Below are 22,426 nucleotides of genomic sequence, written 5' to 3'. Positions count from 1 at the left end.
CGGCCAATCCCAGCCTCTCGTCCAACAGCAGGAAGGCGAGCGTCGCTGATAGGGCGGTGGTTGCCAGGCGCCAGGTCGTCGTGGAGTCTCCGGGGGAGATGAAGGATAAGGAAGCGTAGGCGCAGCAGAGGGAGAGGGAGTACGCCACGCCGAAGAGAACCACCCGCAGTCGATAGCCCTCTGGGCCAAAGGGGTGCTCCCCCCGCTGCGGTGGTACGGCCCCAGAGAGGAGCTGGAAGATGGAACGAGCCAAGAGTAGCATTACAGGAGGGAGGTGGAAGCGTTCTGATGCCAGGCGGGTCAGAGCACACACACACCCATGAGCCAGTGCCGCGACAAGCAGAGCCACCCACGTCAGCCGAGACGCCGCCGCGGACGCCTCGCCGAAACTGGCCAACTGCTCTCCTACCCCCCCTCCGGACCCCTTAACACCCCCGACTCCTCCCCCCGCTCCTCCCTCCCCTCCCCCACCCCCCGCCGCTGGCGTTTTAAGAGGCGTGTCTCTGTCCTTGTCTGTGTCCTTCCCTCCAAACAGAGTCCGTCCCCTCCACTTCCTGCCCTCGGTCAGCTGTTTCCTGTCCGAAGTCTCTTCCAGGAAGGAACCAAAGTCCTCAAAGGAGGGCGCGTCATCGTAGCCCTCGTCCCCCGGCTGAGGGAAGTGTGTGTGGACTCCGGGCTGCGGTGAGAAGGGTGTGTGAGTGGCGTATTTGGCTGTGACCGTGTGGGGGTGGATCTTCACTCTTTTCTTGCTTCCCAAGAGATGTGTGGACTCCATGGTTGGACCTCAGAGTAGACACACACACACACACACCTGTAGGGGCGAGAGGACAACAGTCAAACTGACATACATCACCTCAGTTAAAGACGCATTACAGATGTTTTGTTGTTAATTCTTGACATCAAATTTTGGTCTAAGTGTTGACAGTATGGTTCAATATTGTAAAAATGATTTCTTATCTCATTCCACTAAACAGTCCTCAGTTTAAGTCCAACAAACTTTTGCTAAATAAGCTTTTTGTTCATGAGTGTGGGGAGCTGTATTCACAATCTGGTTATTTCTTGACAATACTTGGGACCCGTTTTTAGCCCAAGAGCTCTAAAAACAACAACTAATGGCTGGATTTTACAAAGATCCTGTAGCATCTATTTAACATAAAAATGTGTAGGTGTGACAGGGGCAGAGTGTGCTGGGGGGGGGGGGGGGTCAGAGAGAGACGACATCATCATGTATGCATGCAAATGAATGGTTACATAATGTGAAACTTGCTGCTTCATAAGTCTCTCTCTCTCTCTATCTCTCTCTCTCTCTCACTCTCTCCCTCTCTCTCTTTCTCTCTCTCTCCTCCCCCTGTCTCTCTCTCCTCCCCCTGTCTCTCTCTCCTAGTGGTTAAGTTTAGCTCTTATGTCTGAGCTGGTCTGACTCAGTCTATTAGGGCTGCAGGTTCGCTAGCTCCAGTCTCCATCCCTATAGTACTGTTAGACATTACATTTTACACTTTACATTTGAGTCATTTAGCAGATGCTATTCTCAAGAGCAACTTACTATAAGTAGCCTACATATGCCCATGTGTTAAAACAACCTAGCCTGGATATCAGTCATGTTTCTGCTTTGGCCAACGCATTTCCTGTTGGGAGTAAATGCTAAAACAGGAGAAGCTCTCAAAGCAGAAGCTCTACAACAAAAAAAACAAAAAAGTCAATGAATGTGTGAAATGAATGAGACCGAGTGTGTTGGTGGGAGGCTGTTTCAGAGAGAAACCTAATCCTTTTCTCACACTAGGCATTTGACGAAGTCTGACACCCTCAAGTGCTGAAACTGAGATTAATCAAATTAAGAATCCTCCTCTGCCCTGTTTGGTGTCTGATACAGTCAATGGTTGTAATTCACCAGGCTGACGCAGCCACTGCAATGCTGCTGTCACTGAGCAGCCAGTTCACACCTTACACAATCAGAAGAGTCGCTTCAGCCACCCAGCCTGTGCTTTTAAATGATAGGACGCTGCATTGGAGACTGCATTCGTTTAATCTCGATTTTATACAAATGACCAGTATAAGACCTCTCTGAGAATAGGCTATACAGTCAATGATCACTGAATAAATCAAAAACAAGACAGTATCTGACTCTGTAGCCTATCCCGAGTGATTGTCTGTCTATCTTGCTGATGACTAAAAGATGCCACGGGTCAGTGCGCGGCGCGTGCGTCATCGTGCTGTTGGACGCGTGTGTGTCATGTCAAGGTTATCTCGGTTCCTCGCTGACGCGAAGCCGCCAGTGACGCCAGCGGGTTATGGACATACACGCACACGCACACGCACACACACACACACACACACACACACACACACACACACACACACACACACACACACACACACACACACACAGAGAGAGAGAGTGAGAGAGAGAGAGACAAAAGAGAGAGTGAGAGAGACGTCTCCCGAGGGACAGATCATAATTCACATCGATGTTACCTCCTCTCTATTTATTTTAGGAGGCCTATAGCGATATATGCTTCTAACCATCCATGCACACCGCAGGAGCCCATTCCTGTTGACACATTATGATTAATTACGGTGCGAACTCCCATCCGACGAGTCAGCAGGTTGTGATCATCGATCCAGCCACTTCCATTCTCCACATCCCTTGTGTCAACACGACCGGAACCTTTAACACATATCCACTATACACGATTGTGCCAAATGTATGAATGGAACGAGGCGCGTACCCGCTCACGCGCGCAATTCTGCTCCCGCACAAGGTGCACAAAGACAGACAATGCCTTAATCACCTTGCTGTTTGATGGTTCGTTCAACCGTTAAGCCATATTCGATCATAAACACCATTCCCGATCTTGTGATACTGCTAAAATCACCTGAAATAGATAGACCACTATTTCGACCATAGAGCAGAATCTCACCTGGCTTCTCCCGACCAAGGAACCCACCGGGATGAAACTCACTCGGCGCGAGCTCCAGTTATTGACATTTACTGAACAGATGAATTTGCTGTTGTCTGTCAGAGCACAGATAGAGCCATCCCTCCATCCCTCTCTCCTCCCCCTCCAAATTGCACGATCAGAGCGTTGTCCTGGCCTCGGGGTGCAGAGCAAGTCGGTGCGAGAAACCTTCCTTCTCCAATCCCGACTCCCGTACCTTCTCACTCTCACCTCACATCACTGATACAGATGCTCCTTCTCAGCCCAATGAAGGAGGGAGAGGAGGAAAGGAGGAGAGAAGGAGGGGAGGAGGGGGGCGGGAGTACAGAGAACGAGCTAATTAAGGGCACAGCTACACCAACGCCTTTACGGCATCGTAACGTCTCCCTAACGTCTCCCTAACGTTAAGGCAGTTTTACAACTCACGGTGGTCTATGAGGCATGCTAGACAGCATGCGAAAGCAGCAAGTATGCGAAGCGAGGCTCGCTTAAAGCAGCGAAGTTTTAAGCTTCGAGTCTATTTTCCTCAGCAGCGAGAGCGTTGTAGAGGCGTAGTTGTACAGAAATAAGCACACACTATCAATGAATGTAAAGCCATAAATAACCTCAATCATCCTAAAACTAAGTAGGAAAATTGCACAAATCACCCTGCACACACTGAAAGGTTCGGTATAGCATTTTAGGCTTGTATTAAAGTTATTAAAGTTAAACAGTGTTGACGCAATTCTTGATGTCATGCAGGTATAGGATACTTAAAATCATTGGAATTGCAGACAAGTTATTGGGGTTTCAAGAATATAGCCTAACGTTATGAAGTATAGCCGAAATAATTTTCAGATAGCTTCTCTTTATGAAATATAGCCTATTTTGTCATCAGATCAACTTTGTGGTAGCGCATCTTGTCTCGCTCTTAGTGCAGCACCCTGAAAACGACGTTGACGGAGCTATGACGGTACGCTCTCGTGTGGCTGTAGTTTCGGCCTCAGTCTGAGCATGCGTAGGGACAAAAAAACAATATCATCAGTACCATAATCATTTAGATGACGCTTATGAGTCCTGCTGACTGATTTAGAGACACACATCAGTGCTCACGAGCAGGGCTGCTGTGCCTTCTGAGGCATACTGTATAGGGGTGTGTATGTGTGTGTGTGTGCGTGTGTGTGTGTGTGTGTGTGTGTGTGTGTGTGTGTGTGTGTGTGTGCGTGCGTGCGTGCGTGCGTGCGTGCGTGCGTCAGGCACCCATATCTCACTCATCTCATTGTTGAAACAAATGAGCAACTAGTTTTATGGCTGTAACCTCTGCAGTCCCTGATGATAGAGATGAGCTACTGCAGATCCCATCTGTCTCTGGATGTGTGAAACCAACCACATAATATCCCTGTCGAAACTTGAGGTCTCTCTATGAGCAGGCACTCTGTCAAACAGTGTGTGTGTGTGTGTGTGTGTGTGTGTGTGTGTGTGTGTGTGTGTGTGTGTGTGTGTGTGTGTGTGTGAGTATGTGCGTGTGTGTGTGACTGCATGCGTCTCTGTGTGTGTGTGTGTGTGTGTGTGTGTGTGTGTGTGTGTGTGTGTGTGTGTGTGTGTGTGTGTGTGTATGTGTTCCCCATCCTACATCTATATTTGATGACACTCCCTACACTCCTGTCCTGCTGGGAGTAGTTCCATTGTGTTGTCTGTAGCCCCCCGGCTGTGTACTTTTCCTACTCTCTCCATTTTCTCAGTAATTGCTGGAACGTTTGGTGCTGTAATTCATTTAGTTATGCTCCGTTCCATCTGTCTGTCTGCCTGTCTGTTTGTTTGTTTGTCTGTCTGTCTGTCTGTTCTCTCTGTCTGTCTGTCTGTCTGTTTGTTTGTTTGTCTGTCTGTCTGTCTGTTCCATCTGTCTGTCTGCCTGTCTGTTTGTTTGTTTGTCTGTCTGTCTGTCTGTTCTCTCTGTCTGTCTGTCTGTCTGTCTGTCTGTCTGTCTGTCTGGTTGGTTGGCTGACTGGCTGGCTGACTGGCTGTGTTTCTCTGTGTGTTTGTGTCTGATGTGTATTTAACCTTAAGAAGCTACTTACTGATTGTAATTACACAGAGTAATATCCCACAGTAATGCGAGAGATATGAAACCAACATGAGAACTGAGAGAGATATGAAACCAACATGAGAACTGAGAGAGATATGAAACCAACAGCGCCTAAACCTTTGAGTGCAATTTGCGATTTTGCGCCTTGCGATTTCTACCTGTCCTCCGACTCCATGGCCTTGTATTCCATGGCCTCGTTTCTTTTGCTAAGAGACTGTGTTGCCTCTAGGACAAGAATTTCATCATCAGTTATGGATGATGAACTAATAATAGTTTTCTTTCATTTCTCTAGCACTGTGATTGCTTGTAGCACTTTTTCTCATAGAAACTCTTACTTGCAATGACTTTGATGTTTTGTGGTTTAAAGGTGCAATATGTCACTTTTTCCCCCCTTGAAAATGTCACTAAATAATCATGCTGAATCATTACTTATGATGCATTTGCAGTCTGTGACAGTGGGTGCACCTGCCCTTCTCCCTGAATTTGCTTTTCCAAAATATTTCCAAAACTTTCTATTGGCAAGTAACCTGCAACTTGCTCATTAGCTACATACTGCCTGAGCTGCAGGCAAGCATTTGTCAGTGCTGTCAGCAGACCTACGCAACTGAAGCTTTGTGTGCCAAAAAAATCTAACATGTATTCTGATGTATTTTTAATGTAATGTCCTGTTTGACATTGCAGCCTTGTCTGTCTATTGTTTGGGTAATGAGGGGATTTGTTTATACTGTGTATGGCCAGTTACACGACCGAGTGTGCACCCTCGCCCTCTGTGACAAACCTGGCCTCACAACACGGTGCTGGCAGGTAGTTGAGGGAGATAATGGGGCTTGGGAATGGCATAGTGTAGGGTATCTATGACAGGGTTTTCTGTCACAGTATGAACGCACAGCTACTGGTAAACCACTCATTTCACGTGAAATGTGAGTTTCAAGGTTGTGTAACGAGGACATTCGCTGGATAAAGAACTGAAAACGATTGACAGATTCATTGTTTCAGTTAGAAGTAGTTTATATTGAGCAAGGGGAGGGAGAGAGGAGGAGACACTATTCTGCATTGTCATTGCAATTCCCATTCCCAAAGAGGTCGCGATCCTGCATAGGGTGCCTTTAACTTACTGTTGGCGGATGTACTTATTGTAAGTTGCTCTGAATTAGAGTGTCTGCTAAATGACTGGAATGTAAATGTGAATGTAATCCTCTTATCTTCAGCGACTCACGGCAGGCTAAACAATCACAGTGCCAGCTAAGCTAACAATGATACATGAGAACCCAGGAGACCAAGCTTGAGTAGTACAACCACTATGAAACTTGGGTGCTTCTCCCTCACAATACTTGATTCCACGTTGGTCTGCACAAAGTGTGTGTGTGTGTGTGTGTGTGTGTGTGTGTGTGTGTGTGTGTGTGTGTGTGTGTGTGTGTGTGCATGCGATTGTCAGGACTATTTCTCTGGGGGAGAAATATGCTCTGTTTCCATGGTTACTGTGGAGAAGAGTTTATCCGACTAAGCTTTTTAGGGAGCTATTCAATCAAACTATCTTGACAGACAAACCTTGTGCCTAGTTGTGAACTGGTTGGGATTGTGCAATTAAGAAAATGATTCAACAGAGGGGGGGAAGGGCAAGTGGGGGAGAGTAAAGAAGGAGAAAGGGTGAAAAGGGGAGATGAGAGTGGGAGGGAAAGGTGTTGTTTGAGATGAGATTGACAGTGTCTGAAATTGTCAAGCTGCCTGTCCATCCTTCCCATGAAGTATGCACTTGTGCACTTTCCCCACACAGATTCAAAAGCATAGGCTCGGTCTAAGCATGGGCGCTTACACCAATCCATTGCCATTTAAATCCATGTGGGTACTGTAATACTTCAGGAAAAGAGCAGAGAAATGGGATGCAGCATCACAGACTCAGGAGAGGTGCAGCTGCTCTCTGAATCTCTCTGCTCAGAGAGTAACTGAATAATAGAAGGTAGAGACAGACAGGGAGACCTTCAAGGTGGAGGAACCCTCACACAAAAACACTTGTTCTTTCTCTTTCTCTCTCTCTCTCTCTGTCTCTCTCTCTCTCTCTCTCTCACACACACACACACACACACACACACACACACACACACACACACACACACACACACACACACACATACACACACACATTCACACACCCCTATACAGTATGCCTCAGAACACTGATGTGTGTCTCTAAATCAGTCAGCAGGACTCATAAGCACCCTGGCTCATAATACCATCCCCATCATAAATACACATAAAATATTAACTGAAAGGGTTTGCTTTCTGTCATCAATCCACATCCCCCCACACACACACACCTTCTCTCTCTTCCTCCCTTCACTAACTCTCTCTCTCTCTCTCTCTCTGTTCCTCTTTTTTTCCTTTCACTCCCACTTTCTCTCTCCCTTAATTACCTCTCTCTGTCTCTTTTTCTCTCTCTGTTCCATTCCTCCCCCTCTACCTCCCTCTCTTTCTCTATGAATGAGCGGGAGGTGAAGTGTGATGCAAGGTGTGTTTTAGGGGTGAGTGTTTGATCTATAAAGGACTCATCATTATTCACACGTTGCCTGTCTCTCTACTGGGCGAATAATGATTCTCTCACTACAGGACACACTGAGAGTCAGACCGTGGACAGATCCATCATTCAGATCTCTGTTGACAAAGACACTTTCCTAGTCATAAAAAGGAATAGGTTGCATAAAAAACCCGCCCCCGGAATACACAGAAATAGAAAATCAGAGTCGGATAATAAATAAAACAGAACTAGTTGAAACCCTCTTATGCAGGAACAGCTTAATACAATAAGCCATATCGCATATGCTTTTATCCACAACAGCATACAGTACAAGTGAGTTCATTTTTGTTTATATGTACCAGCAGGAATTGAATCCTCAACCTAAGTGTTGCTAGCCCTATGCTCTACCCACTGAGCCACACAGGAACACAACATGTACAGTACCCCAATATCCTTTTAGAATACAACAGACCAGCCCAGTGAGACACATTCATTCTATAATGTACGTATGAGTCCATTGTGTAAGATGTGTCCTGGTGAATTGGAATCAGAGACACTGCTGCTATATGTCGGTTTGTGACTTGAGTAACATTAGTGGTGACAGATTTTGGGTTAAAAGCAAGAGCAGCTGCATAGCCTATTTCATACACACAGTTCTATCAATGCTGTGTGCATATGTGTGTGTGTGTGTGTGTGTGTGGGTGGGTGTGTGGGTGGGTGTGTGTATGTGTGTGTGTGTGTGTGTGTGTGTGTGTGTGTGTGTGTGTGTGTGTGTGTGTGTGTGTGGGTGGGTGTGTGGGTGTGTGTATATGTGTGTGTGTGTGTGTGTGTGTGTGTGTGTGTGTGTGTGTGTGTGTGTGTGTGTGTGTGTGTGTGTGTGTCTGGGGGGGGGGTGATCGACGATGCCTGCCATGCTCCAGCAGCAATCACCAGTTGATGGCCATCATGGTCTGTGTCTGCAAATAGTGCACTCTCCCTCTCATGCATTTTACATTACCCTGACTGGGGAGAGAGAGAGAGAGAGAGAAAGAGAGAAAGAGAGAGAGGGAGAGTGACACAGAGAGTGAGAGCGAAAGGGGAGGAATAAAACAGACCCGTCCACTGAAAACACTTCTAGCAAGGTCAAAAGGAAATTAAAATAGAGCAGCGGCTAGCAGACACACACACACACACACACACACACACACACATGCGTGCACACACACACACACACACACACACACACACACACACACACACACAAACCCACACAAAGCAGCCTCTGCTTTAGTAGAGGCGGGAGAGAAACCACGCCATTACATAAATACACCATGTCCAGTGTTACCTTTCCAATCTAAATAAGCCCATAAGCACTGTTGCAGTTCCAATGTTTTCCGAAAGATGAAATATCTGTATTTGTATGTGAAACCTATACTAGTAAAAACCATGTAGTTTTCTCAACAGTCTAAAGTCTCTATATTTGATGACTGTATTTCATTGTTGGAAAATGTTGCAAGACACAGCCATAACACAGGAGACAATGAAACATTATTCAGACATTCCACTATCAACCAGACATTCTACAGACAACCAGATCCTACAGACAACCAGACATTCTACAGACAATCAGATTCTACAGACAACCAGACATTCTAGACAATCAGATTCTACAGACAATCAGATTCTACAGACAACCAGACATTCTAGACAATCAGATTCTACAGACAATCAGATTCTACAGACAATCAGATTCTACAGACAATCAGATTCTACAGACATCGAGACATTCTACAGACAATCAGATTCTACAGACAACCAGACATTCTAGACAATCAGATTCTGCAGATAATCAGATTCTACAGACAATCAGACATTCTACAGATAATCAGATTCTACAGACAATCAGACATTCTACAGACAATCAGATTCTACAGACAATCAGATTCCACAGGGAAGTGCTGTATAACACATTTTGCGATAGATGCAATTTGTTTTGACTATACTGTTGCATTAAATGTTACATTATCTGTCAAATGAATGGTTTGGTTTGAAAAGTAATCAGCACTGCAATAAAATATTGAAAAATAAGACTTTTTTAGGCCAATTTCTTGTAATAATATATTACAGAGGAGAGATCTCATGCTCTTGAAACAGGGCGGGACTTAAGGGTCCTTCCGCTTCTGCTCCCTGCCAGTGTGTCTCTGTTTCCATGGTTACAGTGGGCCTCTGTCTCAGCTGGTTACTGAACTTTAGACTGTTGAAAGACAGTGCATGTGTGTGTGTGTGTGTGTGTGTGTGTGTGTGTGTGTGTGTGTGTGTGTGTGTGTGCCCCTGTATGTGTGTGTGTGTGTGTCTGTGCCTGTATCTGTGTGTCTGTGTGTGTCTACCGTATACTAAACTATGCACTACACAGACCGCCACTGTCTGAACACTGCTGAATAAAACATCTACATGACAAGAGAACAATCAGAGAGGGAGGGGGGTGGCTAGTCTAGGTTGGCAGAGGAGGTCTGAGAGACATGGTGAGAAAGTACGGTGGAGGGGAAGGGGACCGGAGGAGGGGAGATAGGCCAGAGAAGATACACTCTTAGAAAAAGGGTTCCGAAAGTGTTCCTGTTGCTGTTAGATGAAGACTCCTTGTCTTATAGGGCCTGGGACGAAGAGGAAGATTGGAGCTCTCAGCTGGCCTGGCTGTGAGTGAGGTGACCCACATCATCACAATCATCAGCATCAGGAGACTGCTGCTAATTCCAGTTACCTTCATCAGATATTCTAAGGACCAGGCCACCACCCGAGGCTGGAATAGCTTAACTCTTTAGATCTGACTGTAGAGACAATGATTATACTCTGACAACTTGTTCCCTATTAAACCTCTATCAATAACATACCACCCCAGAAGGAGTTGTGTTTGTGTGTGTGTGTGTGTGTGTGTGTGTGTGTGTGTGTGTGTGTCTCCAGGCCTGCCTTTGAGATTTATGACCCGGATTAAGATAGTTTCCCTCAATGGGATTACCCAGGGAAGAAAGTTCGATAAAACAGAGAGAGAGAGAGAGAGAGAGAGAGAGAGAGAGAGAGAGAGAGAAATGTAAGGGATATTAAGAGAAGAATGCTCTTGAAGGGGGTACATTATGTAGGCTTGATGACATGTCTACTGCAGGCGTGGCGTCCTCTGTACACAATCAATTAAAACGAATCATTGTCAAAACGACGACAACACTCCCCTCTTCAGGGCGCGCTCCCGCGTGTGCTCTGTTGGCGTGGTCCTGCAGTCCCTCCCTCTCCTCGCCCCCAAGGCGCGCCACCGCCGTTGTGCTTTGTGTCCGCCAGAGGGCGATGTGGTCCCGGTCTCAGGCTGCGCTATACCACCAGCATTACAGCGAGGAAAATACCACCAGATGGCGGTTTAGGATTGCTGCTCTTCTCAAAGGCGCGGTTCCGCTCGCACGGCCAATTTTCAATATTAAAATCTTCACAGTTAAAATAAATATATCGATTTTTATTTCGGAAGAAAGTAATTGATTCAGCGATGGTCGGTAAAGGTGAGTTTGTTGTGTTTTGGTGATGTTTTGGGCAGTGGAAGGAGAGACGGGGCGCAGATTAAAGATGGTGGACAGACAGGGAAGGCTGGTGAGGTGGGGGATGGGCACAGCACAGCAGCTAGCTCGCAGGAGTGAATGTGCTTTCTTCCACTTACATTATCAGGGCTATTAGGCTAGCTAGCTGGTATATTTCGGCAGGCCAACTTGCAATATCGCAAGTGAAAACTACCACACAGCCCAGTTCGTTTAGCACACAATGTCATCGGTCGTCTGACTTTTCCCTGTAATCAAATCAGCTGTGCGATGTGACGTGTTTTCTCGCTCTTGAACGACGGAGAAATGCACAATTTCAAAGCATCGTCTCTTCTTTGCAGACTCGTATTGTAGCTACTAGTACTACAGCAGCGTCGCCTACCACTAGTTTGCTTACCAGGGTGCTTTAGTTAACCGACTAGTTAATAACAATAGTTATGGCTTGCTGTCACTAACCCTACCTGTTTGCATAGGTATAGGTTAGTGGACAATGCATATTTATGTTTGGATAATTGTGTGGAACTGACAGATGCTATATTGTGTCACTCATAACATAAGATTGATATCCATGTCAATTTAGCAACATGTCATGCAACAAAGAAGCCAACTTTGCCCTTCTGATCCTAACATTGACCTAATTTGACAAATTCCGAACCAACTTGCTATTTCGATTTTTGGTGGGCATTCCGGGCAAACTAGCTTATCCTTCCCGCCCCCTCTTTGCGTAAGGAACATTTCCGCGGGGAAGTGTGTGACGGTGGGGGGATGGGTTTCTAAATGGTCTATGGTTATAGCGCAAAACTGCTGGTTTCCCAGCAATGTAGTGTCCAGCCCACTATCTCCAAGACTCACTTCTTGTAGTTACATGTTCCGTCTGGGCGAGTCAGACCGACTCCCGTCAGAATGCATCCTCTGATTGTAAACAAAGCAGTTACGCAACAATCTCAGCCATGTGATTTGCTACCACAGGCAGCCTATGTCACTGTCTAGAGGAGCAGAAGCCAGCTGCTGAGTTCAGGAATCACTCATGTTCTCACTTCCAGTGAACGGGAAATTCTTGGAAATTCTGTCACTGTTCTGAACCTTAATACAGGCCTTGCTTCACCTATGTTCATCAAGTAGTTATGATGAATCAGATGGCATTGTCTTCTCCACTTAAAGCAGGTTTGATCTCCTCTAAAGTGTATTGGAGATTGACTGTGTTGTCAAGTTCTTGGCCTGCTTTTCTCTCAGACATACTTTGGGGTGCTGTGTGTGTTGGAAGGGAATAGCCTAAGTTAAGGCTGAAGGTAGAGAGTGGGACCACTCTCATGAGAAGTGATTTAGGGCTCTCATATTACTGCAAGTTGCATAATATTCTCTTCACTCAGTCTCGGCTTTGACCTCTTGACTTGAGCTGTATGATCAGTGGGCAGCAGGAGAAAAGAAGATCCTGTTCCATCTGCAAGCTCGAAGCGTAGCTTAAATGTTTCTACTGCTGATTCAGTTTTTGTGTACATACATAAACTTTGTGTTTCAGACATGTGAAATTTAAGATAATAATAATTAATTAGTAAGTGATTTATTTATTGTTTTTCCAGATGATGATCAAAATACTGTACATAATTTTTTGCGGGGGGATTGGCTTAATTCCCCACTGATTTGTAGCACTTACTTGTTAGACTCTATTTAGACTACTCTAGATCATATGTCATGAAAACCAGTTTAGAAGAGACTTAGTAGCAGAAAGTAGTATAAAGTACACTAATCTGGCCTTAAACCTCACCAGATGTCCACCATTGGAGTTGGTAGTGTACGAGAAATCCACAAAGGATAAGCCTACTCCCCTCTGAATGGTGTAGTGTTCATAGACCTGTTGTCAAAGCCACAGTGCCAAGTATGCAGTGCCAATTTTAGACTATAGTTCTATGCCTTCACTAACCACTAGTGAGACAGGTCAACAGAATCCAACAGGGACTGTTGTTTCCTGCCAAAGCCCAGTTTTTGGCAGCCAAACCCACCTCCCCAGCTCAGGAGAAATGCTTGTGCTGTGTCTTGTGACCCATAGGAACTGCTGCCCTCAATGCACTGAAATAATGTTGGGTCTTTTTTGTTGCAAAAAGAGTGACTGGGGACAAGCAGACAACAGATGAGTGAAATTGCACACTGTAGCCTGATACATGTCAAAGAAAGAGTGTGGAGAGGGCCAACGCAGGAAACTTTAGAATCCTTCATTTTTGAAAACTTTAGAAAGTCATAGAATCCTGGAAATGAATGAATGATTGATTAAAAAGAGTGCACCATCCTCACCCCTATAGCTGTGCTGTCCTCATGAATTGGCTTTGTGCTCTAAATTGAACTACCACCACAACTCCAATACCAGCAGTCCAGGGTAGAGGTGTCAAGTGACAGTATGAATTCAGTGTTAAGTAGGTAAAATGCAAATGTGTCTCTGCAACTGTGCCAGATGGGCTGGACTTTGAAGCATAACAGTTAGATTACAACATTATGATTGGGCTTAAACTTACCCATTGTTTAGTTAGCCCAGTTTTATTTTAGTCATGGTAATGGTAAGGAGAGGGAGAGAGAGAAAAAGAGAGAGAGCGCGCACGCTTGTCCATTAGCGTGTATGATTTCCTTGGCTCGGGCAGTCCCAGTGCAGTTGCGCTCAGGGAGCTTGTTATTGAATGCCAGCTGAGTGAAGCTCTAGCACTGTCACGTGTGTTTGTCGTGTGTGTGTGTGTGTGTGTGTGTGTGTGTGTGTGTGTGTGTGTGTGTGTGGCAGGCCTAGAGGTTTTGTGTTCCGGTTCTTGTTTTCCTGCAGAGCAACCAGGTGCAGGCTGGTTTTACCTGAAGATTGAGCATGTGTTACAGAGTCAGTTAGAGGAACTAATATTGGTTCACATTTGTCTTCTGTTGAATAGGTGTGGGAGCGATAAGAGTTTTGGGCCTCTGTAGTTGTGAGAAGGCTGTTGATAGTTAGCCTAGGCCTTTTGAGCTGTTCTTTGTCAAGAGGTGTGAAATAATGATGTAGTGAGTGTGTAGGGACTGCCATCCTCAATATTGTTGTCAATAGCTCTTTGCTTAGATTATCTTCCTTTATTCAACATCAGTTTAGGCTACTTATACCGTGCCCCATGTAAGTAATAGGACAATGAAGCATTAATTCTTCATTGTGCTCTATACTCCCAAAAGTTTGGATTTGAATTACTATGAGGTTAAAGTATAGGTTGTCAGCTTTTATTTAAGGGTATTATTGTACATGTTGTTTTCAACATTCAGAAATTTCAGAACACTTTTAATACATAATCCCACTATTTTACCAAAAGTAATAGGACAGATTCATATAATATCCAAATGAAGCACTCGTTTTGGATTTGTTGACAAGCCTTAGCATGCAATAAATACCTGAAGTCTTCTCCGATGATGCTCTTCCAGGCATGTTCTGCAGCCATTAAATCTGAAGATTGACTTGGCTAGTCAAGAACTTTCCACTTTTTGGCCCTGAAAAACTCAATCTAGTTGCTATGGCAGTATGTTTTGGCTTATTGTCTTACTGTATGATGAAGCACCATCCAATGAATTTGGAGGCATGTGCTTGTACTCAAGCAGACAAAATGTTTCTGTACATTTCAGAATACATTCTGCTGCTCCCATCAGTAGTTACATCGGCAAGTAAGACAAGTTAGCCAGCTATAGTGGCAGCTATACATGCCCAACCCTTAACACCCCCTCCACCATGTTTCACACAAACTGTAACCTGACCACCATTTTAGAAGTTAACTCGTGGTTTGCACCGTGCAGTGAAGCCTCTGTAGTTCGGCTGATGGCATATTCTGTCGCTGGTAGACCCACATTCACGCCTACCTCCTGGAGAGTGGTCCTGATCTGTGGGACAGTTGTTTTGGGGGTTTTCTTAATTATGGTGAGCATTCTTTTGGTCATCCACAGTAGAAGTCTTCCTTGGCCTACCAGTTCGTTTGCGATTGCTGAGCTCACCAGTGCTTTAATTATTTATTTATTTATTTTTAAATGTATGATGTTCCTAATTGTTGACATTGGTAAGCCTAAGGTTTTGGCTATGTTTCTGATATACTAATTTTTTCAGCCAAATAATGGCTTCCTTGATGTTCATTGACACCGTTCTGGTCCTCATGTTGACAGACACCAAAGGGACCAAAGGCAAATGCAAAGCCTAGAATTAATACAAGACATGGACAGTTCTCTTATGCCAAATCTTGTGATGGAATACACCCATTACTACACCATTACTTTTGGAGCCTTAAGATAGGGGGCTATGGATAAAACGTGTTTCATTTCTAAATGGGAAACCAATATGTACACAAATGCCCTCAAATAAAAGCTGAGAATCTCTACTTCAACCTCATAGTAATTGTTTGATTCAAATCTAAACTTTTGGAATTTAGAGCCAAAAGAAGAACAAATGCTTCACTGTCCCATTAATTACCCGGGCGCTGTATGTTTGGTTTCAGTTACGACAAGATGGTTGAAATGTTGAAATGAGAAGACGATTGAACATTGCCTGTGAATTTGATCTACCATACAGTGTATTCACCATGTTGAAATAATGCCCTCTGAGAATGTATGGATAGAAAACGCGAGCTGTTTCATGAGACTCATTTGTTTTCTTGAATGTTGTTGGCCCCAGTTATTCTCAGTTGTTATCGAGATTGAGGCCTGGAAAAGCAAGGTGACTCTTACTTTCCTTTCCCTTTCATTGTCAATGAAAGAACTCATGGCCAATTGGTGGTTGGGAAGTCCTAAGCTAGCCTGCTGTGGTCTTTCTCTTGTTGTTTTTAGTTAAGCTATATCTAATGAGATCAACTAGCTTGTCGTTGAGTAGTTTACCCGCTCATCGTTTTCAAGCTGGTCCTTGGTAATGTAGGCCTAGTTAGCTTGCTGGGTATTGTCTAGTTTGATGTCTGGTAAAAGTTCCTGTTCACTGTGTAATTAACTAGCTCGTCACTGTTGAGTTTCTAGTTTGTTGTCTACAAGTTAACTAGCTGCTAGTAGTTACATAGTTACACATGACATTTTCACTGTACGACAGCACATAATGGCCCAAAGATCTGCAGGGATTGTGGAGTGATGGTGTTTTTAAAAGTAACAGTTTTGATTGGTTATGGTATTAGCATATTGATTTATCCTAGCCAGTATGGCCACTCTATAGCAAATATTTATTATGACCAGTTCACTTGTAGTGATGTCAGGATCTTATCTCGATGCCCTGGATAGCCGATTTTGTAATGGAACCTAGCTAGTAGCAATGGCTAGTGTAAACAAAGCTCTTTGTTATTGAAATTTCCACTCGTGGCCACAGGGGAGCCAGATTTCATGTGTAGCTCCTTTAATTGGCTGTTGTATTGGTAGCTTATTGTGCACTTAGCTAGCTGGCCATTGTGTAGACTTAAACTAGCTGTTGTTGCGTAGTTTAGTAGCTGGTTGTTTTCTGGTGTGTTAGCATTTGTTGCGGTATATAGTTATGTATTTGTGTGTTGTGTCGTGGCTGGTCGTTGTGTAGTTAGATTGCTGGGTGGTGTGATTAACTAGCTGCCTGTTGTGTAGCTGGTAAATTGTAGTTACCTCAATAGCTGTTACTGGCTAGGGTTGTGCAGTTAGTTCTTTATGTAGTTTGTTAGCTGCTCATTGTGTAGTTAGCTGCTAATTAGCCAGCTGACTGTTATGAATGAAGATAGAAAGTTGGATGCCCTTAAAGGGGAACTTTACCCAAAATCCATATTCGGGTATTTCTGGTCAATCCATGATGCATACCGCCTCGAACTGTCTTAGACATTGAAACATGAGGTTTGTGTTTACTTCCTAGAAAGTGTCATACCTGGTCAAAATGCGTAATGCGAGACTGTGCTATGCCAGTGATTCCAAGAGAGCAGCATGCACTAGCTCTTAAACTGTTCAACAGATCGACCTCGTGTCGGAGGGAGAGGGGAATCTTGGGAGTTGTAGGAATAAACTCAAATGGGCAATTTGAACATCAGGCCTGATCCAGGCATACGAAGCAAGATACATTGACTGAAATCAATTTGGGGGATTTTTTGTGTGAATGTGTCTACTATGGACTGATGGAAACACCACTGGATTAGGTCTGCAGGGTAAAATTTTGCTTTAACTATTGACGCAGGATCAGATATTGCTTTCACCCCCCGAAGATTAAGGTTAAATTTGGGAGAATAATAGGTAATTTGACCTATATATGTGGTTATTGGACATTTCTATATTCACTTGGTTCGTAGCTAGCTAGATGTGGCATAACTTGCTATCATCTAGTTAACTATCAGTATGTGGTTCTATATTTAGCCTGCTGCTACTGAAAATGGCAACACATGTTGCTGGTGTAATGTAGTAAGGAGTGCTAGCTGCATTGAAAACCCTTGATTCTGTGGTGTGTGTGTGTGAGAGTGAGAGAGACTTCATGCGAATGATTTGTCGGTGTCCTACAAGTCGGTACAGTAGCCCTGTGTGAATGAAAAAATTACTAAACATTATTGATCCCTGAGGGCCATTCACTTTCCCGCAAGCAATAACGGCATCAGGCACAAACACACACACTTATATAGGAAGAACATTAAACTGGCTTTAGATGTTGTGTTGAACCACATTTGACTGCGCTATTGGCATTTGGTATTGTTCATTGTTCAACCACTTATTTACTGACTGGATGTTGAACCAAGAAGCCAACCCACCACCAAACTACTAGGCTAGACATTAAGTTGAGCCAGCAGGACATGAGCTCTTCATTGCTTGTTAAACAGCCTGAATGAAAGGACTGGATCTTTGCAAATACGACGGTAATAATTTCACTTATCTTTCAAACTGTGCAGCTATTCAGTCACGTTGTTCATGCCTAGATCCAAACCTCGAGCAGATTTGCGGTTGGGATTACATTGAGACGCGTCCATCACTGGGCCGGCTGTTTCCCCTCATGTCTCTGCTCCCATTCAGATTACGGCCTCTGTTTGTTTCGTTTGGACTCCCATCTGCTCTCATAGTCTCATATGGGATTAAGGGTTTTCCACCAGCTTGGTAGATTAGCCTCAGGTCTCCGGATTAGCCTCTGGTTAACACGATATCACAAATGAACACATATTATCTTTTCTCCTTCTGACTCTCAGAGAGTAATGCTGTAAAGTCCCGGGGCCGTATTCAGGAAGTGTCTCAGAGTTTGATCTGGGATCACTTTGGCCTTTTGGGATCATGATGAATAAGATTATATGGACAGATGGGGACCTGATCCTAGATCAGCAGTTCTACTCTGAGATGCTGGTGCTTGAACATGCAGCCTCTCCATAGGCTACTTCCCCCTCAGCACACTACAGAGAGATACTCTACTGTGAAATGAGTCTAGTCACATTCGTAAGCTGTTCTCACCCTGGTGAAATGTTCAAGCCCTCATCAGGCGATTAGGATATAATGATGGCTAATGGCTAGCAGGAGAATTGTGTGTGTGTGTGTGTGTGTGTGTGTGAGAGAGAATGGTGTGAATATGCTCGCATTCTCCTGTCCTCACGTAGCTGTGAATAGCAGCTTGAGAGAATCTGGGCCAAGGTGAGAGAGTACATTGAGATGAGAGAGGAACAAATGAGTCTCTTTCTCTCAGCCCCCCCTCCCTCCCCCTCCCCTCTCTCCTTCTCCTCTGCTCCTGCTGCTCTCCCTCTGCTGTCGCCCTCTCCTCCTGCTGCTCTCCCCCTCTCTCTCTCTCTCTCTCTCTCTCCCTCCCTCACTATCCCGTTCTCCCCGGCTCCATTTTGCGTCAGCAGCAGTGAAGCAGGCAGCCATTGCAGAGGGAGAGAAACAGGGCTGCTCTCTACACTAAACCACCATTTGTCATTTCTCCCTTAAATCCCCCCTCCCCCCCCCCCCCCACTCGTTCTCTCTCATTCTTCCATATCTATTTATCCTTTAATAGAATGTGATTCCAGGGAGATAAGAAATCTATTTTTTACACACTCAGTGATCTCTGCACGACACACCCCTCCCCCTACTAAGCCCTGGTTTTGTATGGAAATCCCATACCTGTACTTACTTTCATTCTAGAGCACTGTTAGACCATACATTATTACTGCACACACACACACACACGCTTGTTTGTTTTGCAGCAATGAAAGAGCAGATGTAAGTGGATGACGTTACCACTAAAGATAAAGCCAGACAGTGAGAAGGAGAGAGGGGGTTGTTGAGTGAGATTGAAGATGGATGGAGGGAAAGAGAGGGAAGGCTTTAAAAGACGAGTGTTCTTTACTCTCTCTTGGCTACTGTCTTTGTCATATGTCGTGGTACAGTGTGTTCATGTTATTTCCTCTAGAGAGAGTCTGTATGTGTGTGTGTGTGTGTGTGTACGTGCGCGTTTTTAAATGTGTATGTGTGTGTTGATACTGATCTCATTATTGTGGTGTGTTAATCCTAATCTGGTTAAAGTGGACTAGCAGTTGGCTCTAGTCCGCTCTGGATTAGGGATTGAAGCTCTCGCACTCACTAGAGGGGACTGGAGGTTTGCTGTGCTTTGCTACGATGGTGAACGGCCTCGTCTCTTTCCTAGCTGAGCACGTCTTCAGTGAAACTAAACCAATTTAGGTGAAACCAAACCAATTTTTCAGTCAGGACCAATGAGGTAGTGGAGGGCAGGACCAATGAGGTAGTGGAGGGCAGGGTGAACACCGTTCATGTTTACATCAGCACATTTTACCTCAGTGTTTTAAGATCCACCTTTTTTTCTTTTTACCACCTCCAAATCTTTTTACCACCTCCAAATCATTCAGGACCCACGCCCCCAAAAAGAATGGACCATGACCCACCATTGTGGAACCAGAACCACTGACCTCGATGGCAAACTGTTCAGAGTTACCGAAGTGTGCTTACAGTGGCACATAACAGAACTGGGCCAGGTCCTGTTCCAATACTTTAAGAATACCATTCTCTCTTCCTAGGCTGTAATCACTGATCTAACACGACTTGATAGGTGAAACCACTGCGATGAAAAGCTTCACGGACCAATACACTCACATTCTTAAAGCGGTGAAGACTCCAAGGGAAGTGAGAAAGGACAGATGCATTTCTAAAGGATATTTAAACAGGGCCACTGTTCTCTATGCTAATTTTTCCTTTTGCCTTGCGCATTCCCTCTCAGGCTGTTTGTTTGATCTCCTCCTCCTCCTCTTCTCTCTCTCTGTCTCTCTCTCTCTCTTTCCATCTCTCCCTCTCTCTATGGCATTCCTCTCTCTCTCAGGTGAATGTGGACTTCTTCTTCAACATCTGAAGGACACCCGCTACTTTTCTCTCTCTCTCTCTCTTCCATCTCTTTCTCTTGATGTGCTTTGCTACTACTGCTGCTTTTTTTTTCAGTCGTGTGTGTGTGTGTGTGTGTGTGTGTGTGTGTGTGTGTGTGTGTGTGTGTGTGTGTGTGTGTGTGTGTGTGTGTGTGTGTGTGTGTGTGTGTGTGTGTGTGTGTGTGTGTGTGTGTGTGTGTGTGTGTGTGTGTGTGTGGCATTCTGTCCAGGGGATCACAGAGCTGTGTCCACAGTAGTATGCTGATGCATTAAAGGTAGACTCTGGGATATGACGTCAATGGGTACAAAAAAAAAAAAAAAACTATCCGAATGGGAGGAGACTGTCAACTCCTGTACGCATATCGCGGCGGTGCCGACCTTTTCTTCACAGCTTTTACAAGTTGCTGTGACTTCCTGGTATGACATCATATCCCAGAGTCAACCTTTTTTAAGCCTCCTCAGTTAAGAAGTCACTTTTCTCAGGTGGACGGTGGGGGGGCTGCCTGGTTAGATAAAGCATGGACATTGTCAATGTTTAGATAGTGTTTCCACTGTGCTGCCTCCTCCACCTTGGCCTCCCAAGCCCAGCCACAGGCTCTCTGGGTCCCTCTCTCTCTCTCTCTCTCTCTTGCTCTAGGCAGAGATGACGTTACGCAATACTTAGGACTCTTGACTCTTAAAGGGGCAGGGCCCCCTATCACCTGGCTGGCTGTCACCCCCCATGCTCTCCTCCGCGCTGGGATGAAGCCAGAGAGGCGTCTGGAGTGTCTGGAAGGGGGTGTGTGGTTAAGCTGCTTTAGATTTATGCTAGCTGCAACATTAGCATAGCATACAGTGACTTTGAGCTTGTGGAGTAGTGCAGAGTTAAGTAGCTAGTCTTAGCTTAATGCAGCCGTAGTGTAGTGAGCTGGGCTATGGTATAGGCCCCTTGGTGTGACTGAGTTAAAGCCCTCACAACTCTGTCTCTCTGTGTGCTGCTCTCTGGTTCCAGGGCTCTGTCTCTAGTTAATGACAATAGTTTCAGGGTGTAGCCTAGCCTAGTCCTCACACATGCAGGCTTACAGCTAACTGACTTTACCTGTTTTCACCTCTGCGTTGGTGGAAACCACTAGCCTCTGTCTCTCATGCGCACGTGCGCTCTCTCTTGCTCTCTCTCAACCCTGTCTTTGGATTTCTCTCTTATTTTTCACCACCGAAACCGTAATTGTGGAGACTCTATTCTGTGTCTCAGAGAGGTGTTAGGTTTAGAATGTGTGTGTGTGGGTGTTTGTGTACTCTTTTCACGTCTTTCATCTGAGAGAGAGTCCTAGTAGAGAGTCCTTCTCTAGTACAAGCTGTGGAGTTGGTGTTTGGTCTCTGTTTGTTTGCGTCTCTCTGCCTCGTTGCTCATAGTCCAGTGTTGACACGCCAGTGTTGTTTACACTTGTTGAGTAGCGATACTGTCAGGTCATCGTAGTCGTCAAGCTCCGTTGTCAAAATACCAGAAACTCAGAGCGCCATCTTTGGTTCTAGCGTGAAATTCTAAATCCTAAAAAAGGTCGGACCTTCTCCCCCATGAGTTTTTTGGAGGATTTTTTTTTTACATTGGAACCATAGATGGCGTAATGTTTGTGGTGAGTTCCGGGATTGTGACATCGTCACGCTTCGCAAGTCTTTGGCTCTCTGGGAAACGGTCATGGTGACACAATGGGCCACAATAAGCCTCAAAAGGTCCATTAGTGATCTAAGTGGATCTATTTAGTGATCTAAGTGGATCTATTTATTGTGTTGTTGCCCCCCCCCCAGGACGTTCTCTGTGCAGCCAATCAAATTTGCCCACTGGGCTTGTGACCCACGCTGGTTGCTATGGCAACGCCTGCCTCCTGGAGTACATGTCATGCATGTTAAGTGGCTTTCAGACACTTTCACTCACACACACACACACACACACGGTTATAAGAGTCTGCAGACCACAGATGGTAAAGTGTTTCTGTCTGCAGTGGCAGTGTTACACAAGCATAACCACACTGCTGTGCGTGCGTGTGTGCATGCGTGTGTGCGCATGTGTGATCTCTCACACTGATTCTAAGCAAGCAGGGCTA

At 45.1% G+C, this 22,426-nt stretch overlaps 1 protein-coding gene across 1 annotated transcript in view; it reads right to left on the bottom strand.

Moving 5' to 3' along the window:
• Positions 1-775, bottom strand: part of slc35g2a (solute carrier family 35 member G2a) — a gene marked incomplete at both ends in the record, with an annotated part of 1,398 nt that extends 623 nt beyond the window's left edge. Inside the window, one exon of the mRNA XM_083684157.1 lies at positions 1-775. This exon is cut by the window's left edge and continues 623 nt beyond it. Coding sequence (XP_083540283.1) covers positions 1-775 — 775 coding nt within the window.
• Between the last annotated feature and the right edge of the window lie 21,651 nt (positions 776-22,426).

This window comes from Argentina silus (assembly GCF_951799395.1).
Source record: "Argentina silus genome assembly, chromosome: 13".
Taxonomy (NCBI): Eukaryota; Metazoa; Chordata; class Actinopteri; order Argentiniformes; family Argentinidae; genus Argentina; species Argentina silus.
This window is presented reverse-complemented; position numbering and strand designations above follow the sequence as displayed.